This window comes from Garra rufa, chromosome 7 (assembly GCF_049309525.1).
Source record: "Garra rufa chromosome 7, GarRuf1.0, whole genome shotgun sequence".
NCBI lineage: Eukaryota > Metazoa > Chordata > Actinopteri > Cypriniformes > Cyprinidae > Garra > Garra rufa.
The window spans coordinates 36,830,096-36,857,169 of NC_133367.1; the positions used below are offsets into that span (position 1 = coordinate 36,830,096).

A 27,074-nucleotide genomic window follows, 5' to 3' on the forward strand; every position below is an offset into this window, starting at 1 on the left:
TGCCATATGAACTTGCTACCGTACACAAAAACCTGCGACGCTTGCCCTGCCTCCATGGTCTTCTGATTGGTCTACTGTTTTAGAACTGACGTTGATAAGTGTTGCCGCATGTAAAAGTTAAAATTCTTTGACATGGCGTATTGAAACTGCAGCAATGCTCATACACTTCCGTCTAGCGTGTTTACGCAGAAAAACAATAGAGAAGTTGCACATTGGAATGAAAAACAGTGTTCCGTGTAAATGGCCCCTAAATCTGGCCTCACCTTAAGAAGCGTGTTCAAATGCCTAACCACAACTATGCAATGTTGTTTAGTAGTGTTTTGCTAAAGCAAGCATCACTTTAACTCTTACATAATGTGGCATGAGATTTCACATCTATGAAGCAATTGCTGTAAACCATTCCAAATGTTCGTGTAACAGGAAATTGTAACTTGTAGTTCTGTGTTTTCCATTTTATGCCTGTTTCATGCTCTGTTCAATGTGTTTATTTCACTTTTCAGAAATTAAGAACAACAGAAATCAAACCACACCAGAGTTTTCCTCTGGGATTTATTCTACTCTTAGGGTAACTCTCAAAACTCTTTTTCCTGACGTCTCTTGAGAGACCAGCTCGGTCTTGTTTCAGTCCATTAGCATTTGTGTGGTGGCATAATACAGCAGATAGTGTATGTCCATACAGAAATGGACCAACTTCCTGTAAGGATGTGCTAGAAGTCGTAACCAATGCAGTAAGAACTGCATGAGTTTGGAGTTTGTGTCAAAACAGTCACATGATATTAGTGGCCGTGTAGAAATATGATCTGTATGGGGTTGGATGCCTTTCTGAGCTCATTAACAGCAGCGGGACAGTGTGTTTATTTTAAACTGGCAGTGATATGGGGTGTGGCATCAATGGGTATGTGAAAGGCATGTTGGGTGGCCTGTTACAGGGTGAGCATGTGATGAAATTTGATATTTAATCAGAGAGCTAGAGGGATCAGACATGCACAAGCACCTTCGTTCATTGCAAAAACAATCATTTATAACAACAAACAATCATTTCTACAGTTGCTACGTTTTTTTAAGGCTTATGATGTCTCTTATGCACAAGTCCTGATCAAAAATACAATAAAAACTGTAATATACTGTGAAATATTTTTACAAATTAAAATAACCATTTTCGATTGTAATATATATTAAAATGTAATTTATTCCTGTGATGCAAAGCTAAATTTTCAGCATTATAACTCCAGTCTTCAGTGTCACATGATCCTTTAGAAGCATTCTAACATGCTGATTTGCTATTTTCAGTAAACATCTCTGCTTATCCAATGTTTAAATCCGGATTCTTTGATGAATGGAAAGTTCAAAAGAGCAGGATTTATTTGAAATATAAAATGTCTCTACTGTCAAAAAAAAAAAAAAAAAAAAACGTATTGACTCAAAAACATTTGAAGGTTGGTGTGAATATGGCTGTAAACTTCCTGGAGTTTTCCCCCTCTGTTGACGTTACCAGGAACTGGAGGCTTCAAAACATTAACTGAATCATCCACCGGTTCTCAGTTTATCTCAGATGACGGTTCCTTCCTGATTAGGTGCACAGTGTCAGGATAAATAGGAAATGAGAGATAGTGTAGGATGTGGGCGTAAAGACCTACGGTCTGTGTGTTGATATTGATATTGATACGAGCGTTTGCAGATGCTCTATCTGCGCTAATGTTAATATTTTTCAAGGGAACCCTGGTATTAAAATGTGTCTGGCTTAATATAGCAAAAATTATGTCTTACTGAAATATGTGACCTTGGAGCACAACACCAGTCTGAAGTAGCATGGGTATATTTGTAGCAATAGCCAACAATACACTGTATGGGTCAAAATGATCGATTTTTGTTTGATGCCAAAATAGTTAGGATATTAAGGAAAGCTCATGTTCTTTGAGGATATTTTGTAGGTTATATACCGTAAATATATTAACTTATTTTTTGATTGGCATATTCTGAGCTTTTATTTACATTTGAACAAGAAGTGGCATGTCCAAAATTATTCATACCTTTTGCAAGCTGTCACAGTCTATGGGAAAATCCAAAGTTCTATACCATTCCAAATAGTCCAAGCTGTTCTAAAGCATCCTAATTACCCTGATTCATTGAGAACAGCTGTTTTAATCAACTCAACAGGTGAAAAACAGAAGCTCTCTTCTGTTGATTGGTGGACAGTCATGGCTAAGACAAAGGAGCTCACTGAGGACCTGCGGCTGCGCATTGTGGCTGCTCACAAGACAGGAAAGGGCTATAAGACCATATTTAAATGTTTTGAAGTTCCAGTGGCTACAGTGCAAAGTATTTTTAAAAAATGCAAGATTTTCCGCACTGTGAAAAATCTCAGACGATGTGATCAGAAGCCAAAAGTGACACCTGTGCTGGCCAGGAGGATAGTGAGAGAGGTAAAAAAAAAAAAAAGAATCCAAGTATTAACACCAAGGCCATCCTGATTAATCTTGGCTCTGCTGGTGAAAAAACATCTCAAGCCAGACAGTCCAACAGACTATTGCGGTAAAAATACCAACAGGTAGTGCTAGTAGCTCACCGAGTGCAACCATTTGACATCATTGAAATAATGGTGCCCCCCATAGTCCAACATATGCATAAAGTGATGTGGGTTTTTTAAATGACGCAAATCTTCCATAGGTTTTCCACTACAGATTTCAATAAGAGACATCATTTAAAGTTATATTAAGCCATGCAAGTCTTAATACCCAGGGTTTCCTTGTAGACATTTTTAGCCTACATTTTCACAGTCATCTTCAGTCATAAACTACATTGTGTTTGTTTGGTTCTCCAGGTGAAGGTGAATATTCTCGGCGACGTGATCGATCAGGGCTCCACCAATCTGCAGGTCGACCCAGACGGCTTCAGTCCTCACGCTGCCATCTACGCCGTGAGACCCGACGTGCGCTGCGTCATTCACATACGCACACCGGCCGCTGCTGCGGTAAGTTTTCATTCAGTCACACCTGCTTCTGCTCCATATGCACTCACCAATTACAAAGCTTATATGTGACCCTGGACCACTAAACTAGTCTTAAGTAGCACAGGTATATGTGTAGCAATAGCCAGAAATACATTGTATGGGTCAAAATTATCTATATTTATTTTATGCCAAAAATCATTAGGATATTAAATGAAGATCATGTTCTATTGGGGATATTTAGTAAATTTCCTAGTGTAAATAAATCAAAGCTTAATTTTTGACTAGTAATATGCATTGCTAAGAACTTTGGACAACTTTAAAGGCGATTTTCTCAATATTTTAATTTCCAGATTTTCAAATCTCAACCAAAAATTGTCCTATCCTAACAAACCAAACATCAATGGAAAGCTTATTTATTCAGCTTCCAGCTTTGATTAATCTCTTGTGTCTTGTCAGGTGTCATCTATGAAGTGCGGCCTTCTGCCCATCTCTCAGGAGGCTCTGATCCTGGGAGACATTGCTTATTACAACTACCAAGGCAGTCTGGATGAACAAGAGGAGCGTATAGAGCTGCAGAAAGCCCTCGGACCATCAACGAAGGTAAACTACCTTTTTTTGTTTGTCATTGCAATTGAGTATGGAGGTGAAAAGTGATTTTTGATAATGATAATTAGGTGTGTTTTTGTTGCAGGTGTTGGTTTTAAGGAATCATGGGATTGTGGCTCTCGGGGAGACCATTGAAGAGGCCTTTCACTACATTTACAACGCTCAGTTTGCCTGTGAAATTCAGGTAAAACTTCTATAGACATTTAGACTTTTACAGTTTAACTAAGATTTTAGTGACACCTTTTAAACATACACAAAAATACACATGGCTAAAAGATAGTCTGGTTCTGTTTGGGTAATTTTGATGGCTGTAGTCAATTTAAGCATCACTATAAAGCAAGCTTCTGCAAAATGAGAATGGGAGAATGTCAAAATAAATTATTTGACATAAATCCTGTGCTGTGAAAAATGAGCATAATCCACATGTGACCAAGTTGTGTATATGAGTGATCCTTATAGGCCTGTGATTCCCAACTCCAGTCTTCGGGGCCCACTGCTCTGTACATTTTCTATGTCTCTCTCATTTAACACACTGATTCAGATCATCAGCTCATTAATAGAAAGATCCATGTACTGGAACTAAGTTAGTCAGGTTCAGAAACATACAAAATGTGCAGAGCAGTGGGCCTCGAGGAATGGAGTTGAGAATCACTGTTATAGGCCGTACTAGACTGACTCACAGGTATTTATTGAAGGACAAAGAACAACCAATGTCACTGTTTTGGCACTAGCTTGTTAGTAAAACATGTTTTTGGTCTGTTAAATTTTTAATGTGCTGAAACATTGATTACAAAAATTATAAGATTATAATTTTAAACATTTTAGGGCCCTATAAAATCAGTTGTATTTTTCCCTAAATTCCATTTTAGTTTTATTTTTGTTTGTTTATATATTAATTTATTCATTTTAATTTTACATTAATATTTTTGAACACTAGACCCTGATTTAATGGTGAAATTGAAATGTAACAATTTATTAAAAGTTTAATAAAAACATATACGTATTTTAGGGCCTTATGAAAGCAGTCCCCAAATTCTATTTTATTTAATTTTATTGTATTAATTTTCCAAATTCACTTTGTTTGTTTGTTTATTAATTACTTAATTCATTCATTTACATTTTTCTGGACTCTGTTTTAATGGTTAAATTGAAATTGAACAATTAATTCAAATTTAACAATTAAATAAGTTTAACAAGAAATTATATTTTTAGGGCCGTATGAAAGCAGTTTTATTTTTTTCCCCAAATTCAATTTTATTTTAATTTTCCCCTCTATATATAATTTTTTTTATTAATTAATGAATTTGTTTTATTCCATTTACATTTTTCTGGACTCTGTTTTAATGGTTAAATTCAACTTGGAATTTTACTAAATTCAAGACTACTAAATTTTAGTAGTCAAAAAGGGTGTCTAATTAACTGAAATAATGAGATACAGTTTAACAATTTATTAAAAGTTGCCATTTTAAGGCTTAATTAAATAATCAAAAAGCACATAATATTATTAAAAAACAACTTTTTTGTTTTTAATTCTATGTTGTTGTTTTATTGATTTTAATTGTTTTGTGATTTCATTCTAGTAATCAAATTAAGCTGAATTTCACTTTTCGAAGTGAAAAGTAAACAAGCCATTTCATTGTACGTCAAAGTGCTATGCAACAGAGGTTTAATGTTTCAATTAATTCATGAAAGAACATTTTTGATGATTCCTATGTACAATAGTAATATATTTCTTCAGAATTTCTTCAATTTCCTCTTCAGCTGAACCTGTCTTATGATTTTTATCACAAGTACCAAAAATCTTGTATAGAATTGTATGTACGAAATATATTTGTGTGATTTGTGTATGAAGTTTGTGTTGTTTACTGAATGTCAAATCTGTATGTAACCTGCCATAAACCTAATATGGCAGTAAATTTAAATAAAACCAATACATTTCTATAAAAATATCTGCACATTGCTCTGTAGGTGAATGCATTCTCATGCGCCGGAGGAGTGGAGAACCTGATCGTCCTGGATCTGGAGAAATACAAACCTCGCACACAGGGAGTGGCAGAAGCCGGAGTCAACATGGGCTCTCAGCACAAGTGGAGACTTGGAGAGCTGGAGTTCGAGTCCCTCATGAGAATGCTGGACAACATGGTAAGTGTTCATGTGACACCCGACTACATCCACCGCCCGTCATCTCCCAGTGAGATACACATACAGCGGACACGAGGATATGAACTCCGCTTTTAACTGAGCGGTCGAGCCAAAAACAGCAGAAATCGTCTGCTAAATGACTACTTACTACTAGTCCAGCTGTGTTTGAGAAGAATAATCACAGCGAAGAGACTGGAAAATCACTTCTTTCTTTTCTTTTAGCCTATTTTGTTTCCCGCCCTCTTTCCTCTCCTATTAGGCAGACAAAAGGAGTCGGACGTAAAGAGAGAGAGAGAGAGACGAACTCCTGCCAAAAGTCTTCTCTCTTCTCGCTGTCCGTCTCTTTCTCCAGCTGTGCAGGCCGCGTTTTTTTTTTCTCCCTCTCTGTCTCTGTCCGTGTGAGATAGGGAAGAATGCAGGCATGTGGAAAGTGTGTTTTCTCAGCCGCGGCAGAAGAATGGAGTGATGTGGAAGATGATAATGATATGGTGTGTCGCTCAGTGAGCCGCCGTCACCAGCATGCAGCGGACCGAGGCGCTTTTCCTGCTTCTGCTGGAGAGGTTTAGCTTATGGTTACATAATGCGCTTGAAACGCAGATGGATCTTTAAAAAGTGGCTTTTGTAGTCGAGTTCTGGTTGCGAGTTCTTTCTGCAAAGTCGATTTGCAAGCAGCGGCTCATTATATAAACCAATTCAGATGAATAATTCATTAGGCTCATTCATAAAAGGCCTTGGAGTCGTTCATCTCTGAAGGCAATTAAATGGTTTAAGAATAGGTCTCGTTTTTACAGTTGCTAGAATAGTTGCTCTTTTTGTTTTTATTATTAATATTTGATGATTTTATATATATATATATATATACACACACACACACAATAATACATTTAATTATTAAATATAGCTAAATATATCTTTAAATATTATATGTATTACTGTATACATTGTATACTGCATACATTATACATTCTAAATCATTTATTGTTTTAAATGTATAGTATTTAATGTATATATTAGTGCATGCACAGCAATACATTTAACAGTATTACATAAATATTTAATACAAATAAAAGGTAAAAGTGTGTAATAGTCAATAATAGATTTAAGAGTATTATTATTAAAATATTCAATTTGTATATTAAATATTTTAACAGTGTGTGTGTGTGTGTGTGTGTGTGTGTGTGTGTGTGTGTGTGTGTGTGTGTGTGTGTGTGTGTGTGTATGTATATATATATATACACACACACACACACACACACACACACACATATATATATATACAGTTATACAGTATATACACTATTATACAGTTTTAAATATATAATATATGGTTTATAATGTACATATTAAAGCATACACAATAATAAATTTAATAGTATTTTTATTTAAATATTTAATAATGCAAATAAGTTTTGTTTATATATGTTTGTATACAATTTGCATATTTCTTGATGTTTTTTATAAAGACACTCAATATATTTTGATGTGTGTATATGTAGGTGTGTGTGTGTTAAATATTTTATATATTTATTAAATGTACATTATGCAATATATACATTATAAATCATTTAATATATAGTTAAAAATACTATTTGATAAATTATACTGTATATATTAGTGCAGATACAATACACTAATAAACTATGAACATTTTATAGTATTTTATAGTATTATTGAAATATTTATTAATACAAATAAAAAAGTTGAATGTAATGGATTACTGACTGCATTTTTTAATGTAATTTAATGATGTAAATTAAAAAGTTTATATATACATACAGTTGTGATTTTAAATATTTAATATATGTATAACATTTTAATCTTTTTATTAATATATATATATATATATATATATATATATATATATATATATATATATATATATACTTTAAAAAAATCATTTATATATTTATAATATATTAATAAATATTGTATTAAATGTGTATATATTTATATATTTGTTTAAAATAATATTTATCATAATAATAACTATTATATATTTTTTTAATTGATCTTAATATTTGTGTTTTTATTTTAGTTTTTATTTTTATTAAATACTTTCATAATACTACTATGAAATTTGTTTGTATTCATAATAGTTAATAATATACTATTGTATTAATAATGGTTATTAATATAGTATTTAAAAAAATTAACCAATTAAAATTATATATTATATTATATTTTATTTATATTTGCATATTTCTTTGTATTTTTATTTATTAATAGTTTGGTGCACATTTCTAACTCTTGTTCATAGTACTTATGGTTTTTGTTCTTTTGCAAACTTTTTTTTTTGTATCCACTATAAAATTGTTTTGCAATTTGTCTGCATATTAATTGTGCATATTATAAATGTGTATTTTTTGCTTTCAGGGTTACAGGACAGGCTACACATACCGGCACCCCATCGTGCGGGAGAAGCCGCGGCACAAGAGTGAAGTGGAGATTCCTGCGACAGTGACTGCGTTCATTTTCGACGACGACGATGCTCCACGTTTCCCTTTGAAGTTACTGCAGCAGCGACAGCAGAGAGAAAAAACACGCTGGCTTAACTCACCCAACTGCTACATGAAGGTCAACGTGTCGGACGGGGCGACAGAAGAGAACGGACGCACCAAGACCATGGTGAGGCTCAGTTCATCTCTGTTTTGGTGATCTGGGATTTGTGCAATCCAGTTTTTGGAAGGCTTTTGAATGAAAAAAGGGGATTGCTGTAAAAGTAGTTAATCTTTCATATCAGAAAGTTCTCAGAAAGTGGATTTTATGGACGAGTAAGAATGTGGTTATTTCCTGAGCATACCTGACCTTCTAGCTGCAGATGAAATGTCACAGAGAAACTTTTGAAGCCTCATAACTTCTGTCAGTTAACTGGAGGCCGACGTTGCCGTCAAGTCTGATGCCAAACACTGTTCTCTCCTGACCTCTAGTGGTCGAGGCTGTAGTATTACAGCTTTAGCTGCAATTTTAGGCCCTATGAAATGATTCTTGATTCTATCTTAATTTTGATTAAAAGGCATTTCTAATTCACTGAAATCATGAAACGTGACCAATTTAATAGTCTATTAAATGTTTAACAAAAAAATTACAGTAAGGTGTCATTTGTTAACATTAGTTAATGTATCAACTATCATGAACAAACAATACATTACACTATTTAATAATCTTTTGGGATGTTCATTATTAAAAATACGGCCTTTCATTGTTAGTTCATGTAAGTTCACAGTGCAAAAAAAGATTACTCCACTTCCAAAATAAAAATTTCCTGATAATTTACTCACCCCCTTGTCATCCAAGATGTTCATGTCTGTCTTCAGTCGCAGAGAAATGAAGTTTTTCAAGGAAAACATTTCAGGATTTTTCTCCATATAGTGGAATTCAATGGGGATCAACGGATTGAAGGTTAAAAATGCAGTTTCAGTGCATCTTAAAAGGCTCTACACGATCCCAGCCGAGGAATAAGGGTCTTATCTAGTGAAATGAGAGGTTATGTTCTAAAAAGAAATTTACAATTTCTATACTTTTTAACCTCAAATGTATTTTGTAGCATTGCAGAGCTAGACAAGATGAGCATTTGTGGTTAAAACAAATATTCTTTTTTTAAGAAAATGACCGATCGTTTCGCTAGATATAAGACCCTTATTCCTCAGCTGGGATCTTGTAGAGCCCTTTGAAACTGCGCTGAAACTGCATTTTTAACCTGTTGATCTCCATTGAAGTTGAATGTTTTCCACAAAAAAAGTAATTTCTTTGGATGACATTGGGGTGAGTAAATTATCAGGGGTGTTTTTTATTCTGGAAGTGGAGTAATCCTTTAACTAATGTTAATAAACACAACTTGTGATTTTTAACAATGCATTTAGTAAATGCTGAAATTAACATTAACTAAGATTAATAAATGCTGTAAAAGTATTGTTCATTTTTATTTATGTTAACTAAGGTAGTTAACTAATGTTAACTGATGAACCGTATTATAGTGTTTTTTTGGGCCAATTTTAATGTTTCTGTTTTAATGGTTTAGTTCAGTTTTAGGGAGGGGGAAGGGCATGTCTAATTTATTGAAATCATGAAACTTAATTTATTAAAGGTTAGAAATATTAAATCAGTTTTATTTTTCCCCCAAATTCTGTTTTTTTTTTTTCTGAATTCCTTTTTTATCGTGCAATTAAACTTTAGTAATCAACAAGCATGTTTACTCAATAAAATGCATAAAACTTAAAAAATTTAACTTCTAACAATTATTAAGAATCCAAATCTTTTTGTATTCTTTAATGTCTGTTTGAACTTTTCTTGATTGATTGATTGATTTAATACAAATTTATTATCAAAAACTGTGGTAAACAAATTAAGGCATAAACCATCACAAATTTAATAAATCTTTTTATTAATTAGACTTTTTATATTGGAAGTTTTTGTGTGTATATGATAAAACATGAATAGTTTTTAATCAGTTGAAATGTTGGTGAAGTGACTGCAGACATTAAAAACATCACGAGTGTCACACATGAAAGGAAAGGAGGTGACATGAGACCAAGTATGGTGACCCATACTAGGAATTTGTGCTCTGCATTGAACCCATCCAAGTGCGCACACACACACACACACACACACACACACACACACACTCGCAGCAGTGGGGGGTTCGGTGCCTTGCTCAAGGGACTTACCTCAGTCGTGGTATTGAGGGTGGAGAGGGTGCTGTACATTATCTCCCCCCACCGACAATCCCTGCCGGACCTGAGACTCAAACCTGCAACCTTTGGGTTACAAGTCCGACTCTCTAACTATTAGGCCACGGCTTTAGTATGTGTAATAAAATGAAACTGCGCAACTCTTTCATAAAGTTTGAATGTCAAATTAACCAAATCTAGATCTAGCTCAAAAATAGACATTTGACATGGTGGAAATTTATACTTGGAATGAATGCGTTCAACACTAATTTGGTTGCAGCTGTCCTTAGACTTTGCACCAACTCTGAATGGTCTCTGAAGTCTGTGTTTACTTTCTTGAATTCTGTACTAAATCTCTTTCTCTTACTCTATCTCTGCAGTGGATGAAGTCATATGACGGTGGAAACACCAGCGGGACTCCGATCCGCATTGAAGATCCAAACCAGTTTGTTCCTCTGAACACAAACCCCAGTGAAGTTCTGGAGAAGAGAAATAAGGTGAGCTATGAGTGCGAACAGACGGTTTAAAACATATACATGGACTCTCTACATATTTCCGCGTCGTCCTAGTTGGGTAAACTTCTGTAGGGGAACGAAAATGACAAAAAATACCATTTTCCATTTTTGTGTTCACATTTGCTCCCAAAGAAAAAAACAACAACTCTCTTCTCTTTCCAAACGAGGAAAAAAAAAAATGTGGAAAGATTGTTTTCGATGATCAGAGAAAACTAATATGTAATTTACTTTTACTTCCTCGGTCGTTGTTTTAGAAACACTCATGGTTAACTAGTTTTCTGCGATTTGAAAGGGTTTTATTTTTTACTTGCGCTACCAGTTAGACAGTAAGATTTGTAATCTTTGTTTAAAGAAGTCTCTTCTGCTCAACAAGCCTGCGTTTATTTGAAGTACAGCAAGAACAGTACTATTTTGAAAGAACTGTTTTCTATTTGAATATATTTTAAAATGTAATTCATCCCTGTGATTTCAAAGCTGAATTTTTAGTATCATTACTTCAGTGCCACATGGTCCATGAAAATCATTCTAATATTCTGATTTGCTGCTCAAAAAACTTATTATTGTTGAAAGCAGTAGATTTTAGGTGTCTTTGAATAAAAAGTTCAGAAAAGTTCAATAAAAAGAACAGCATTTATCTGAAATAGAAATCTTTCGTAACATTATTTCATCCCCTGTCTTGTCATCTTTATAACTAGCACTTGTTGGACTTTCAAATAGTCCTCTGCGTGTTCAAAAATGGTTCAGGAGTCAATCTATCAAAATTTAAAAGTTTTATTCAAGCTCATCAAATAGGAGAAATCAAGAGTAACAACAGCGCTGTTGGAGAAGCCAAAAATCTTCTAAGTTCCCCCAAGTGCTTCTGAGTTCTTCTTTTTAGAGACAGACTTATATATCAGTTATCACTCTTCCGTGCATCTTCTGCTGGTGTCTTCAGCAGACGTTTCCTGCAAGCACATCCTGTTAGGCTTTCAACAGTATTTTTGCAGATCAAAACAGGAAGCTCTATCTTCAGCAGTCTGCAACATTTTCTCTGCCCTGCACTTTATATCTCAATTAACCCTTTGAGACAGTTTCACAGTAATTAGCACTCTATAGTTTAACTATTAAAGCTTTCTTATGCAAATGGAAAATATATAAAACATATTCAAACTGAAAAGTACCACAAATCCCTCTCTTGGCCTCTGAAAGAGGCCACACAATAAAAATGCACAGAAATATACAACCAAAAAAGAAAAAAGAAAAGATAAGACACAGGATAAAATTTTTTTTTTTTTTTTTTCTACAATGCTGCAACACAAATCATTTAAAACAGTTTGTAGTCTGTCATGCCAAATGCTCTAGCCACCACCACGTCCAAAGGTCCATGAAATCAAAACCCATGAAATCAGTCTCATAAACCCAGTGTTCATCCTAGAGCTTAATTTTTTATTTTTTATTTTTTTTATGTATTCATTTATGCATTTAGTAATATTATTATTAATTTTTACAGCTTCAAGCAGCCAATTTAAATTTTGCAATATCATCACATAGTCTCAGATGGTTACTGAAAGCACATCTCCATCAACTGACTATAAAAGGTATTTTCTCCCCAGGGCTGTGATCCCTGGCACAATTGCATCAAATTGTGGACCCTGGTCGCAATCAAAAGCAAGCCATCAAGGAATGCGGTGTCTGGTGGACAGTGTAGGAGGAGCTCATATTCTTAAAGGCAGACTGCCTGCTGTAACTTCGTACAGTTCCCCTGATGCTTTAGGCCTATTAAGCATCTGCTCAACTCCACAACAGTCTCACATATAACACCTCCCATCTCGGGCAGGTGCCCAGTGGCGGTGAATCCCTGCCTTAGGTTGCCCTCCGCTTGGCCAAAAGAGGATCTTACCCGTCATCGAGAAATCACCTCATTAACACTGGTAACCGCTCTTTCCCATTGGATATCCCAAACAGTGTTCTTACAGAATTTGGTGTTTTCTTGCAGTTTAGGAAAGGTGCATTCAAGAACCATGAGAGCCATTGAGACTTCCTAATCCGATTGACTGTAAATACAATTTTTTTCTTATTTTCACTACATTTACAGCTTTAGCCATGGTGGAGGCCAGCATGTGACAAACAAACTGTCCTATTGCAGTCAAACAGAGAGAAGCAATGAATAAGTATATTTTGAATCACGGCATTGCCTTACTTACTGGTATACATCAACATTCTACTCTAGTCAACATTGCATGCATGTAAAATTCAAAAGGTAAAATTCCCTATATTACCAGTGTGCTCAGACAGGACTGGGCCGAAAAAAAAAACCTTTGGGAAAAGATACCCAGCCGGACCCCTAATTTTAGCAAATGGGCGTCCACAACATGTCAGCCTGAGGCAGTCACACTGAAAGCATCTAAGTTAACATTTCTACACATTCCTTATAGGCTCAAAACATCTATTTAACATCTCTATATAACACACAATATATGATGAATCAGCATCTGCAAAAAAGCACAGTTAATAGAGAGAGAGAGAGAGAGAAAGAGAGAGAGAGAGAGAGAGAGAGAGAGAGAGAGAGAGAGAGAGAGAGAGAGAGAGAGAGAACATTCACAAGCTACATTCCTCCTCCTCTTCTTCTTCTTCTGGGGATATCAACAAAGGCATTGTGTAAGGGGGCGGAGCCTCTTCTTTCTTTTCAATTGCTGTTACTATCACCCGGTTACACAATGACCGGATGCACGGAATGCAGCAGCATCCACAAGTTACTACTATAGCTACAAAAGTAGCGAGAGAGACTAGAATGGATGTTATCATGGTTTTATATTTTCCAAACACATTGGTTAGCCAATCATCAAATGGGTTATCTATACCAGAGTGTTCTGCCATAGTTTTGGAGAGAGTTTTCAGTCCCTCTAGGGCCCGCGTTACTGACCCATCTGGGGCGGTATTGTTTGGGATAAACGTACAACAAAAATCTTGGAACATTGCGCAAACGCCCCCACTCTGGCTAAGGAGCATATCGAGCGCCATTCTATTTTGTATGGCCATCAGGGAAGTCGGAGCCAATTGTTCTGATAGGCCTTCTACTGCGTCTCTAGTCAAATTAGCCAATCTCATTACGTTATAATGAACGTAGTTTATCCTATCCACATTTTTATTTGGAGTAACAGGGAAGAGTGCTGCTATGATTGGGATGTTCTCAAACCCGGCCGCAATTTGATCTGCCAATTTGTACTCATCCGGCACCCCCCGGGGAACTCCTATCGAGTCTATGTAGGTTGGAGAGTTAATGGATAGGTCGAACGTTCCCGCTTCTCTTTTCCTCCTACCTTTTTCCACGTCTTGTGCTATTCCTTTCCTGCCAATTAATGCCAATGGCGCTGCTAACCTAACCATTGCGCATGTTCCTACAGTCAATTTCCCTTTTATTCTCACGAACAGCCTCCTATGCCCGCAGTAATAGTATAATCCCCCTCGCTCCCATGGTCCAATTACATCCTCAGCATTCTGAATGACCTCACTGCACCAAGCAGGATCAATATGTCCCACCTTAAACCTTGGATCAGAGGCGCTAAAGTTAAAACACGTAAAGTTCCCCGAGTCTGCAGAGAAGGGACCTGTTTTTGTTTGATTACTTATTGGAGGGAATATTTCTGCTAAAGTGTCACAGCCTTCGGGCTTGGCTTCCTGGGTAATACTCATCATACAGCCATACCCCACTTTGTCAGTCTTTATCAACGGAGCTGGTTCTATCCTAAGGGTGGGTCTAGCTCTTCGCACATGCAACACACTCCGTCATCTGTACTGCCCGGGCAGCGGATATTATCCATTCTAACCACAAATTGGACTCCCCATATCCCGTAGCTTTTTCTATTAAATCCTCAGGGGTCAATTTTGTGTAATCCATTTCAATAACTACCTTATTTCCCCTTACCTCTTTGCTATAATCCTTTACTACAGTTTCCATTGTAGTATTTTCTACTGGTTCCACTAGGTTAACCTTTACCAACCCTAGTGGATCCTTCCCACCCACTTCAACACCAATTAATACATAAAATTGCCCCTCAGCGGTGTCCCAACATTGTCCTGCTACCCCTCCAGGTTTGGCTGGATATGGGTCTTGTTTAAGGCCTATTATGGACAAGGTTATGGGGTTTTTATCCCTATTGAAATCCCTCTGTATCCTAAAATACCCTGCTGCTTTTAGTTTTCCATCTGAGGTTTTCTTCTCAGTGGTTCCTGTGAAACTTGGGTTTGTCGCTTGCCAGACGTTGTTCCATGTTGGACACCACTTTTGGTTTCCTGGCCAACCTAATCCACAGAGGTAGACATCATATCCCCTCCATGAACTATCTTTCCCACCACACTTTATAAAATCCCTGGCAAATGTTTTTGTGACTAGGTGAAAAACGATCCTATCTATTTCGTGTGTTACGGCACAGTCACCTTTTGTCTTCTCTTGGGCCCACACCTTTTCAACCCCGTACCTTTCCCTGAATTTCCTTGCTATGCCTGCTCCAAATGCACAGTCTGCACTGATGCAATGAGCTACTGGCTCACCTTTAGGGGCTGTGAATAAATCCCCGGTCTTATGGACCACTTGCAGGGCTTGCAGATTATTTTGTGATGGTTGGAAATTCTCTTTTGGGTCTTCTCCTGTATGTGTATGTGTTTGTGTGTCACCTGTATTTTGTGTGTCACCTGTATCCTCCCTCTCTTGGACCTGTGAAGCCAGGTCCACTCTGGTGTCCTCCAAGGATCTGGACGGCGAATCCGCCGGACAACACTGACTCAGGTGGTACCACGTGTCTCCTTTTCCTGCAAGACTAACACAGTGAGAAGTGTGTGCAGTTACCTTAAGTGGAGCAGTCCAACGATGTTCTCTCCATTTGCTCTCGATTGTTTGTAGGAATATGTTAATTTGATCTGTGCACAGATTTTAGCCAATTCACTAAATTGTGTTCTGGGGCAGCAATGTCAAAACTCAGGGAGAAGGGACGTCACATCTGGCTCTGTTTTTGGCCATATCTGCATCCTCATTCAATGATAGGTCAATTCTTTGGGAATGACCAGTGCACTTAACAATAGCCACTTTGCTAGGTAGTGTGGTGGCTTCTGGAGAGCTCTCTCGCTTCTTTCTCATGAGTAATTGGCCGGCCGGACGAGGTTGTGAATCCACATCTGACCCACACAGGCAGCTCCACATGGGCTGCGGAAACTGCGTATGCAGAATCAGAGTAGATATTTGCTGTTTTACCCTCAGAGTATCTCAATGCATTGATCAATGCTAACAGTTCTGCTTTCTGTGCTGACTGTTTCCCCACCAGGGGTTCTGCTTTTACTGTCACAAATTTGTCACCCTGCAATTCGACCACAGCAAATCCTGCCTTCAATGTTCCACCATCTGCTCTGTGACAGCTACCAACAGTAAAAAGCGTGATAGGGTTGTCTGTTTCAGGAAGTGAGGTATGGATTTCCCTACCTCCATCCCACTGCTGTTGTTTGGGATATTGTGGGGCATAGTTATGATTTTTTACAATAGTTGCATGTACAGGCTCAGCCTATGGTTGTGGCTGCGTAGGTGGGAGGGTAGGCTGTCGCTGAGTGTTGAGACTCTCTATTTTTAGCTGACTTCCTCTCCTCAACCTGCAGTTTCAGAAGCTCCTTCTGCAGCTTCAATAGCTCACTTCCTTCTTTCTCTGCCTTCTCTACTGCTTTGTCAATAAAGTGTACCGCGTACCTTTTCCATTTTGCATCATCACTGCCAGGTACCTCTGGAGACTGCTCCATTGCTTGGGTCACGCCAGCTGGAGCTCCATACAACACTGCTGCCCTGAAAATTCTATTAGTGACAGGGTTAGACATGGGGTTTTCATCACAAGCCTCCTCCCATTCTTGAGAGCATCTATTTATATATGCTGCTCCATTCTCACCAGGCTTATGTTTAAATTTCATGTTTTCGAACATTGTATCAGGTGTGGGGAATTTATCTCTTATGGCTTGGCATAAGGGCGATTGGCCTCCCCCAGTCACCAATGGGGCGCTGTTACTCACATTTCTGGTGAGAGCCATATTCTCTAAGTCTGCCATCTGGTGTGCAGACAACACCCTGCTCATTATCTGTCTCAGATCTCCTACAGAGAGGACCTGACCATGTGACAATGCAAAAAGTTTGTTCACCCATCTACCTCCCCCTTCCGTAATGGCAGGGAGTTTCTTCACTAATGTTTCCAGATCCGTAAGGGACCATGGCTGATACACAGGCCCCGCAGAGCCAGCCAATATGGGCAACTGGAATTTTGTTCCCATATCAGATAAATCAGTCTTCCCTTCCCACTGTTTCCCTAGCAACATCTCTTTCAATCTTGCGCTGGATCTGGGCTGAAGTGTGCTAGGGAGGTTTTCTTTGGTTTTCTTCCCTATCTGTACCTTTTCACCCTTACTGATTGCAAATGTGCCCTCCATCTTAACATACGCTTTGTCACTGTCTGAGTCACTGTCACTAGTTTCTTTCATACCCCTCTTATCTTTCTCATCTTTCTTATTTTTCTTACCATTTCCTTTCTTTCCTTGCCCCTCAACTACTATTTCTTCACCTACTGGAAAATCCTTTTCACCTTCTATATTCTCATCTTCATCCACTTCATCCTCATTGTCCTCATCCTTCAATTCTCTTCTATGGGTCTGACCTTCGTCCTCATCTTCAACGGGGAATTCTACCATGCTACTTCTACGACCCTGACTGCTTTCCTCATCCAATTCCAAAGTTCCACCTTTTACTTTGTACAGCGGCATTTGTTTCACAACTTCCTGAGGGGCAGCTGTTTCAATTTTTTACCCGTACTTGGGTTGTAGGGGGGTGGGGGATCTGGATATAGTCTCTGCACAGCAGGAGCTGTAGGAGGGGGGAAGAGGTAGCCTCTGCTTCCTGTTTCTTGCTTAGTTTAACATCGACCTCGCCCTTTTCTCCTTCCTTCTTTTTTGGTTTTAAAATGGCAGCCGCGGCCGTCACCCTAGCCCATTTCCTACGATTAGCATCTAATTCTCTCTCTCTCTTCGCGTGTGCTCGCCTTTGCAATAGCCCCACTTCCTCTTTTCTGTGTCTGTGAAGCGCCTCTTGTGCTCTCTTCTCTTTTACCCCCACTTTCTGAAACAAATAACCCTTTTTTTTTTTCATACAATCATCACCAAAATGCTCAATCATTTCGTGTTTACAAATTTCCAATTCTAGCATGCCTGTTTTCATATCTTTTGGATCAGTTTGGGTTTTTACAATTTCAATCATTTCATCCCACTGTTGTCCAATAGTGGGACAGTCATATTCCGTACATTCCCTGTCAAATTCACCCTCCATGACGTCTTTTATGGTCTGCGCGCTTCCTACTCTGTCCCTCACTAACGTTAGTAAATCCACTATCTGCCCCTAAAATACAGTTCTCTTTATTTATAGTCAGTACCCTGATTTTTTCTTATTTACAGTCACCCTCACTCAATTCTCCGGCCCAAATTCTCTTTTTTATAGTGAGCAGACTCACTGCCTCAGTCGGGTAGGTCTTTAGATTTTACGCCAGTACCACCCTCGTCAGGTATGGAATTCTGTAAAATCCCCGACTAAATTTAGGATCCCACCACAGGATTAATTCTGTCCCACCACAGGACTGTCCTACCACAGGACTTATGCTACCACAGCATATTATCCTACCACAGGATATATTCTGTCCCACCACAGGACTGTCCTACCACAGGACTTATGCTACCACAGCATATTATCCTACCACAGGATATATTTTCTTTTCTCAACTTTTATACTGTTGATTTCTCCACTGACATCAGAAAATAGTCCAAATTCAACACTTCATTTAGAATAATCAATCGCAGAATTTAATTAAAAAGGTTTCTGCTTACCTTTTGATTATGAGCCGGCTCTTTGTGTTGAATTCAGATATTTCCCTTTGTCTCAGAAAACTCCGTGAACCATCACGTCGGAGGTCACCAAATTGTTGGACTTTCAAATAGTCCTCTGCGTGTTCAAAAATGGTTCAGGAGTCAATCTATCAAAATTTAAAAGTTTTATTCAAGCTCATCAAATAGGAGAAATCAAGAGTAACAACAGCGCTGTTGGAGAAGCCAAAAATCTTCTAAGTTCCCCCAAGTGCTTCTGAGTTCTTCTTTTTAGAGACAGACTTATATATCAGTTATCACTCTTCCGTGCATCTTCTGCTGGTGTCTTCAGCAGACGTTTCCTGCAAGCACATCCTGTTAGGCTTTCAACAGTATTTTTGCAGATCAAAACAGGAAGCTCTATCTTCAGCAGTCTGCAACATTTTCTCTGCCCTGCACTTTATATCTCAATTAACCCTTTGAGACAGTTTCACAGTAATTAGCACTCTATAGTTTAACTATTAAAGCTTTCTTATGCAAATGGAAAATATATAAAACATATTCAAACTGAAAAGTACCACACACTGTGTACATGTTTTTTTCCTCATATTTATATACAGGGTATCCGCGGGGTTTTAAAAAGTATTAAAAAGTGATAAATCAAAATTGTCAAATTTAAGGCCATTAAAAGTATTAAATGTGGTCTCAAAGATATTATTTTTTCCAAATTAGGTATTATTTTTTCAGACTATCAGGTGTCCTATTCTGATTGAAATTCTATCTGCGTTCGCGTTAGTTCGTTTAAATATGGGCCTCCTCTGAGACTGTCAATCATTCTCCATTCAGTAACGTTATTCAAACAGCGCGCGCACCTCTTCCGGTTACAGCAGGATGCACGGTAAAACTCTCTCCAATATGATATATTCACATTAAAATGCTTGATCTGTAGAGAAAAGGCTGTGGATTTGCATAAAATGACTTTATTTTGTTGGAGTTTGTTGCTGTTTTAAACGACTCGCTACCGTGTGCCTGTCACACACACACAAGGACTATGAATCGGCATCAAACGCACAATAACTGGAATTTAAAACTCTTGAAGAAACAAATGATAAATAAACTGTAGGACAGATATACACTAGGATTTGTGCGCTCGACATTTCTTCGCTTTGTGCCGTGAACTTTTAAATGCGCACTGGCTGTGTCTCCATGTTGCTTTGAGCACATCATTCTGCACCCGCGATGCGCACACGCGCTTTGTGCGCTCTGTTTTGAAGCGTTTCATATTATCATGGTTTTGCGCACTGAAAGATGCACAGCCTTTTCTCTACAGATCAAGCATTTTAATGTGAATATATCATATTGGAGAATCAGCAACTTGCAGTGAATGCCAGCCAGTGTGCTGGAACTATCCATTCTCTCCATTGCACATTTTATGTAGTTTGTTTTATTTTTATTTACTAAGTGAAATAAATATGTGCAATATGTTGTCAACATCAGTCTCTAAATCTATTCTTTTTTTGTATGTTATATATGTCAAAATCTGTGTAAATAATGGAAAGGTCGCTGATTAACACTTGCAATTCAGTGTCGTGATGGTTTTAAAAAAAATTCTGAAGGTAGTAAAAAAGGTATTAAAAAGTAGTAAATTTAACTTAAGGATTGCTGTATATACCCTGATATAGTTTTAGGAATAGTTTTATATTGTCTGTATTGTTATATTGTTATTTTGCTGATCCTATGGATCCCGTTAAACTGATTTTTTACTAATGCTGCTGTTTCAAAGGAATTTCCCCAGTGTGGGATTAATAAAGTCAATCAAATCCAATAAATTTCTTTATCATCACTTTTGTTCAATTTGAAGCATCCTTGCTAAATAAAATTATTCATCTCTAATTTCTTTTTGAATACAATGTTACAAAAGATTTTTATTTCAGATAACTTTTTTAAATGTATGTTCAACTGTTTTAAATGTTGATAATTATAATGTTTTTTGAGAATATTAGAATGATTTCTGAAGGATCATGTGACGCTGAAGTCTGGAGTAATGATGCTGAAAATGTAGCTTTGATCACAGGAATAAATTACAATTTAAAATATATTCAAACAGTTTATTTTAAATAGTACAAATATTTCAAAACTTGACTCTTCTTGCTGTTCTTTGGATCAAATGCATGCAGGCTTGGTCAGCAGAAGAGACTTCTTTAAAAACATTAAAAATCTAACTGTTTAAAAACGTTTGACTAATAGTGTGTGTCATTTCAAAACATCAGTTTCGTTCTTCTGTTGAACACAACAGATATTTTGAAGAATGTTGAAACAGTTGACAGCCATTGACTCCCATAGTATTTTTTTATACTATGTAAGACAATGGCTGCGGTCAACATTCTCCAAAATATCTTTTTTTTTTTGTGCTCATCAAGAAACAAACTCATACAGGTTTGGAAAAAACATGAAGAAAAGAAAATGACAATTTTCATTTCTGGCTGAATTATTATTATTTGAATTATGAAATTGAAGAAACTTATAATAATAACTGGAAACCCATGATCTCAGTTTCTTAAAAGGGTCCATTAGCACTCTAATTCACCATTTCATCGATGTCACTGAGTCTTAAACCGCTTTCTTGTAATTTCAGATTCGCGATCAGAACCGGTTTGATATGATGACAGCAGGGCCGCAATCACAACGGCTGGCAGGGATTGTGGTGGAAAGACCGCCGGTGAGTGTCAGACTGACATTACCATACACTCTGTGTAAGACAGGCGTTGCACAGACGTTTGCGTCACTAGGCGGCGCCAGATCCTCTCAGAGACGGTTAAACAGTGAAACATCACAGTGGTGTTGGTGAAATGAGCATCATTATGTAAGTCAAAGGCCTTTTGTTTCAAAGCAGGCTCTTATGAAGCTCTGTTTTTTTCTTTAAGGCACAGTCACCGGTCCAGGTAAAATCCCCGGGAGTTGTTTGTCGTGTCACGGTTTTGAAATAAATGCATGTTAAACATGGTAGTTTTGGATTTGCGGTGTTCTCACTTCATTCTGTGTGTTTTAATGTTAGAGGATTTGTGACTTTTCTTGCGTTTGAATGCACACATCTGATGGTCTGTGTTTTTTGTCGTCATTTGGACTTGTTTCATAACTGGGGTGCTGCTAGTGTCTTATTTTGTGTTTTCTGCTCTGCCCACGCACGCGTGCAGCCATACATGGGCGATGGCGAGGAACAGACGGGACCGCTTCCTCCAAACCCCTTCAGCGAGCTGAGTGAGAGAGTGCAGGACGATTTCCAGAAACGAGTAGACGGTAAAACACGCTCACACCTCCACTGTACGCTACCACTCAACGGTTTTATATTTTAATTAGAGATTAGTCATCATGTTTAGTAAGGATGCATTAAAGGGACAGTTCACCCCATGATTTATTCATCCTTCATATTCAAGCCATCCTAGATGTATATGATTTCAGACGAATACAATCGGAGTTATGTTAAAGAATGTCCTGGCTCCTCCAAGCTTTATAATGGCAGTGAATGGCTGTTTTCGAAGTCTAATAAAGTGCATCCGTCCATCATAAAAAGTGCTCCACACTCCAACTTTAATCTTGTAATTGCTGTGAATACATTTTTGTAATTTTGACTTTATTCTCAAAACATTGACTTTTTTTCCTCAAAATATTACGACTTTAATCTTGCAATTTCGTCTTTTATTCTCTAAATATTACGAATTTATTCTCGCAGTATTACAACTTTAATCTTGTAATTGCTATGAATTAATTCTCGTAATTTTGACTTTATTCTCAATATTTTGACTTTATTCTCTGAACATTTATACTTTATTCTCTAAATATTTTTACTTTATTCGTAAAATTTAGACTTTTCTCATAATTTCAACTTTGTTTTTGTAATATTTCGACTTTAATCTAGTAATTGACTATATTCTTTAAACATTTCGAATTTATTCTCGTAGTATTTAAATTTTATTCTCATTAAATTTTAATAATTATATCCTCGTAGTATTTTTAGACTCTTATTCTCATAACTTTTTCCTTTATTCTCGAATTATTACGACATAATATTTTGAGAATAAAGATTAATTTACAAAATTAAAGACTTTATTCGCGTAGTATTTCGACTTTAATCTCATAATTGCTATTAATTCTCATATTCTTGATTCTATTCTCGTAATATTTTGACTTTATTTTTTAAATATTTTGACTTCTCAATATTTCGACTTTATTAAAATATTTTGAGTATTTTCATAATATTTAACTTTATTCTAATATTTAGACCTTATTCTCATAATATTTCGACTTTAATCTGATAATTGCTACGAATTCTCGTAATTTTGACTTTATTCTCAAAAGATTTTGACTTTATTCGTAATATTTAAACTTTAATCTCATAATTTCAATTTCTATATTGTAATATTTTGACATTAATCTCGCAATTGCTACAAATTCATTCTCACGATTTTGATTATTCTCAAAATATTTTGACAATTCTCTAAACATTTCGACTTATTCTCGTAGTATTTAAATTTTATTCTCGTAATATTTTGACTTCTTCTCGTAGTATTTTTCGACTTCTCGTGATTTTTACATTGTTCTCGTTATTACGACTATAATTTCGTAATTTTATTTTATTTAACCTGGCACTAAATACTAATAATAATATAACTGAACCAAAAAGTGAAATAAAAATCAATAAATTACATTTCGAGAATTAGTTGTTTATATGTAGTTTTTATTCTTTTTTTAACTTTTAAACTTTTATTTTCAGTTAAATTAGTATATTAATTTAAACTAAATGTAAAAAAAACATTCAATAATTAGTTCAGATTTTATCAACGATACAATAATACAATAAACAACACATTATAAGCTTAAACTATTACAATCCTGAAAAAATGTTGCAGTTTCCACAAAAATAATATCAATTAATAATCCAAAATGTTTCTTGAACAGCAAATCAGCCTATTAGAATGATTTCTGAAGTAATGATGCTGAAAATTCAGCTTTGCATCACAGGAATAAATTACATTTTAAAATATATTCACATAGAAAACTGTTTTTTTGATTAGTAATAATATTTCACAATTTTACAGTTTTTACTGTATTTTTGATCAAATAAATGCAGCCCTTGTGAGCATAAAAGACTTCAAAAGCATAAAAAAATTCTTACTAACCCCATACTTTTCAACAGTGTTTTACCCTTCAAACTGGTGTAAACTAATAAAGACCACGCTGATGCATGATACCTCTTTGCCTGTAAGAACACCTCATTTCCTGTTCCTAAAGCCACGTATATATGACCCAGTCGATACTAATGGTATAACTCTGCCCCTTATAGCTAAAAATCAATAGAGTGTGACTTGCACAGAACTAACTTGAATGCACACAGCGTCTTACAGCTGTGACAGTGTCTCCGCATGTTAACCTGTCCACTTCTCTAACTGTCTGTCTGTTCACTAACCGACTCACTCCTGCAGATGACGAGCAGCTCACGTCAGACGACGCTTCCACACTCTCTCAGTCACTGTCCCAAACTCAGTCTCCACAAAACACTCCAGCTAAAGAAGGTATAATGCACTTAAAGAGTCAGCTGTCTCACTCAACTACTGCCATGACCTCTGTGTGTGTTTGTTTCGTGGCTCTTAACTGAAGTATGTTAAGGTCAATATTAGCAGCAAATGTTTACCAGGGTTGCTAGGTAACGATAAACAATAAAATAAAACAAAGACAAATTCTGTGCAATGGTGGGAAATGTATTAAACTGAAAAAGGCAAGTTACAAGCTAAAATAATTTTTAATTGTTTAGTTAAGTGAAGCAAGTAATAAAATTAAAACATAAATATTGCATTAGAATTTGTCAAAAAAAAAATGTCTTGATGAAGTGTTTTGTTAAAGTTTTACTAATTTTGTTGGATTTTTTGGGGCATTTTTCTCAGTAGTTTTGTTTATTTCTTAAATGTTTTATTCATTTTTATTACATTTTCAGTTTCCGCTATATTAGTATATCTAGTTAAACTATTTACATTTATTTTTTTAGGTTTCTTTTTCATAATGTGTTAATGCAAAAACAAGTAAAGTAAAATTTAAATATTACATGAAAAACGTGATTTAAAAATAATGTCTTGAATCAGTTTTTATATTTTTGGTTTTAAGTTTTGGTAATTTTCTTGGATTTTTTTTTTATTTGCCATTTTTAGTGGTTTTGTTTTTTTCTATATAGTTTTTATTCATTTTTATTTCACTTTCAGTTTCCAATAAAATTAAATATAAATATTACTTAACGCATATATTAAAAATGTATTTAATCTGTTTTTATATTTTCAGTTTTAGAGATTCTGTTTTTATTTTTTCTGTTTTAACTTTTTAAGTTTTAGTAATTTAGTTGTTTTTTGACAATTTTGGTAGTTTATTTCTATATAGTTTTTATGCATTTTTATTTCGGTTTTAGTTTAATTAGTTTAGAATTTATTAATAATAAAATTATGCAAAGTTATAAGCAAAAACGTAAAATAATGTCTTGAATTGGTTTTATATTTTCAGTTTTATTTTAAAGTTTTGTTCATTTTGTTGGATTTTTAATTTGGTATTTTTAGTAGTTTTGTTTATTTCCATATAGTTTTTATTTATTTATTTCAGTTTCCGCTATATTAGTATATCAAGTTAAACTGAATGTAAAGTTAAGGTTTTTTTTAAATAATTAGTTTAGAATTCATTAATAATACAATAAACAATGGTAGTTATAAGCAAAAAAAATTTAAGTAAAATTAAATAAAATATTACATGAAAAACGTGATTTAAAAAAAATGTCTTGAATTGGTTTTATATTTTCAGTTTTATTTTAAAGTTTTGATAATTTTGTTGGATTTTTTTAAACTTTTGTAATTAATTAATTAGTTTAAAATGTATTGAAATATACAATAATGCAATAAACAACACATTATGAGCTAAAATGATTAAAAATCATTTTCCGTAAGTGAAGTTTAAATAAAATTAAATGCAAATATAAAAAAGTAATTAAAAATAAATTAAACTAAATTTAAAGATTTTAAAAATAATTTGATTTTTTTTTTCAATAATTAGTTTAGAACTTAAAACAATAGTGCATTAAACAAAGCTAAATCAGCTCAAATTTAGCCTATATTATTATTATTATTATTATTATTATTATTAAATATAGTTATTACATGCAACAGTGCATTTACAAATATATATTTTAAATTAGTTTTTATATTGTTTATTTCATTTAAAGTTTTAGTAATTCTATTTGGGTTTTTTAATTAGTTTAGAGTTTATTAATAATACAACAATGCAGTAAACAACGTATGTTATAAGCTAAAATGATTAATAATAATTTTTGGTAAATGAAGTAAAGTTGAAATAAAATTAAATATAAATATTACATGAAAAAACATAATAAAAAAAATTTATATCTTGAATCAATTTTTATGTTTTCTGTTTTATTTCCGTTAATGTTTTAATAATTTTGTTAGGGTTTTTTTTGTGGCTTTTTTGTGGTTTTGTTTGTCTCTATATATTTTTTCATTTATTTCTACTTTTAGTTTGTTATAGTAGTATATCAGTAACTAATTTAATGATTTTTTTTTTCTTTTTTTCTTTAATTAAAATTTATGAATTTGTCATTTTTACTTCACTTTTAGTTGTATTAGTATATAAAGTTAACTAAATTTAAAAAATAGAAAAATAATTTAAGAATATTTATATTTATTATTTTAGATAATAAAACAGTAAAGCAAAAAATGCAAGTTATAAGCTAAAACAATTTAAAGTCATTTTCGGTAACTGAAGTAAAGTTAAAATAAAAATAAATAGGAATAGAATTTTTTTTGGGGGGGGGTAGCATTTTTGTTTATTTCTATATTTTTATTTCACTTTTGGTTTCAGTTATATTAGTATATCAAGTTAAACTAAATTTAAAGAAAAACTGGAAGGTATTCAAAATATGACAAAAAGCAATAATAGTATGTAAACAATACTAAACGAGCATTGTAGCTTTAAAATTTCTAATCAACTGTCCTGCTTGTTGCGAAACGTTCTGGCAGGATATGTTGCAGGATGTTACCTTGCTCTTCTGTTGCCTTTATATAAAACAAGCAATACCAGTTTCCTGTTTTAGAAGTACATTTAAGGCGACTACAGAAGGACACTAGGCACACAATAGAGACCCTTACATAAACTGAAAATGAAGCGTTACATAAATGAAAGAAACTGATATGCAGGATAGTGGAGAAAAAGGATGCGTTTGCCCCAGTCACTCTGCAGCCATTGCATCAAAATCAGCTGTTACTCAAGCAGACGCAACATAAGTAGCCAACAATTGAG

The 27,074-nt window shown here is 35.1% G+C and overlaps 1 protein-coding gene across 1 annotated transcript in view; it reads left to right on the top strand.

Moving 5' to 3' along the window:
• Positions 1 to 27,074, top strand: part of add3a (adducin 3 (gamma) a) — a 110,997-nt gene that overhangs the window by 56,963 nt on the left and 26,960 nt on the right. Inside the window, exons 6-15 of the mRNA XM_073843706.1 lie at positions 2,822 to 2,971; positions 3,407 to 3,550; positions 3,642 to 3,740; positions 5,525 to 5,698; positions 8,072 to 8,323; positions 10,746 to 10,862; positions 21,367 to 21,450; positions 21,656 to 21,673; positions 21,926 to 22,028; positions 24,212 to 24,356. Coding sequence (XP_073699807.1) covers positions 2,822 to 2,971; positions 3,407 to 3,550; positions 3,642 to 3,740; positions 5,525 to 5,698; positions 8,072 to 8,323; positions 10,746 to 10,862; positions 21,367 to 21,450; positions 21,656 to 21,673; positions 21,926 to 22,028; positions 24,212 to 24,356 — 1,286 coding nt within the window. The remainder of the gene's footprint in view (positions 1 to 2,821; positions 2,972 to 3,406; positions 3,551 to 3,641; positions 3,741 to 5,524; positions 5,699 to 8,071; positions 8,324 to 10,745; positions 10,863 to 21,366; positions 21,451 to 21,655; positions 21,674 to 21,925; positions 22,029 to 24,211; positions 24,357 to 27,074) is intronic.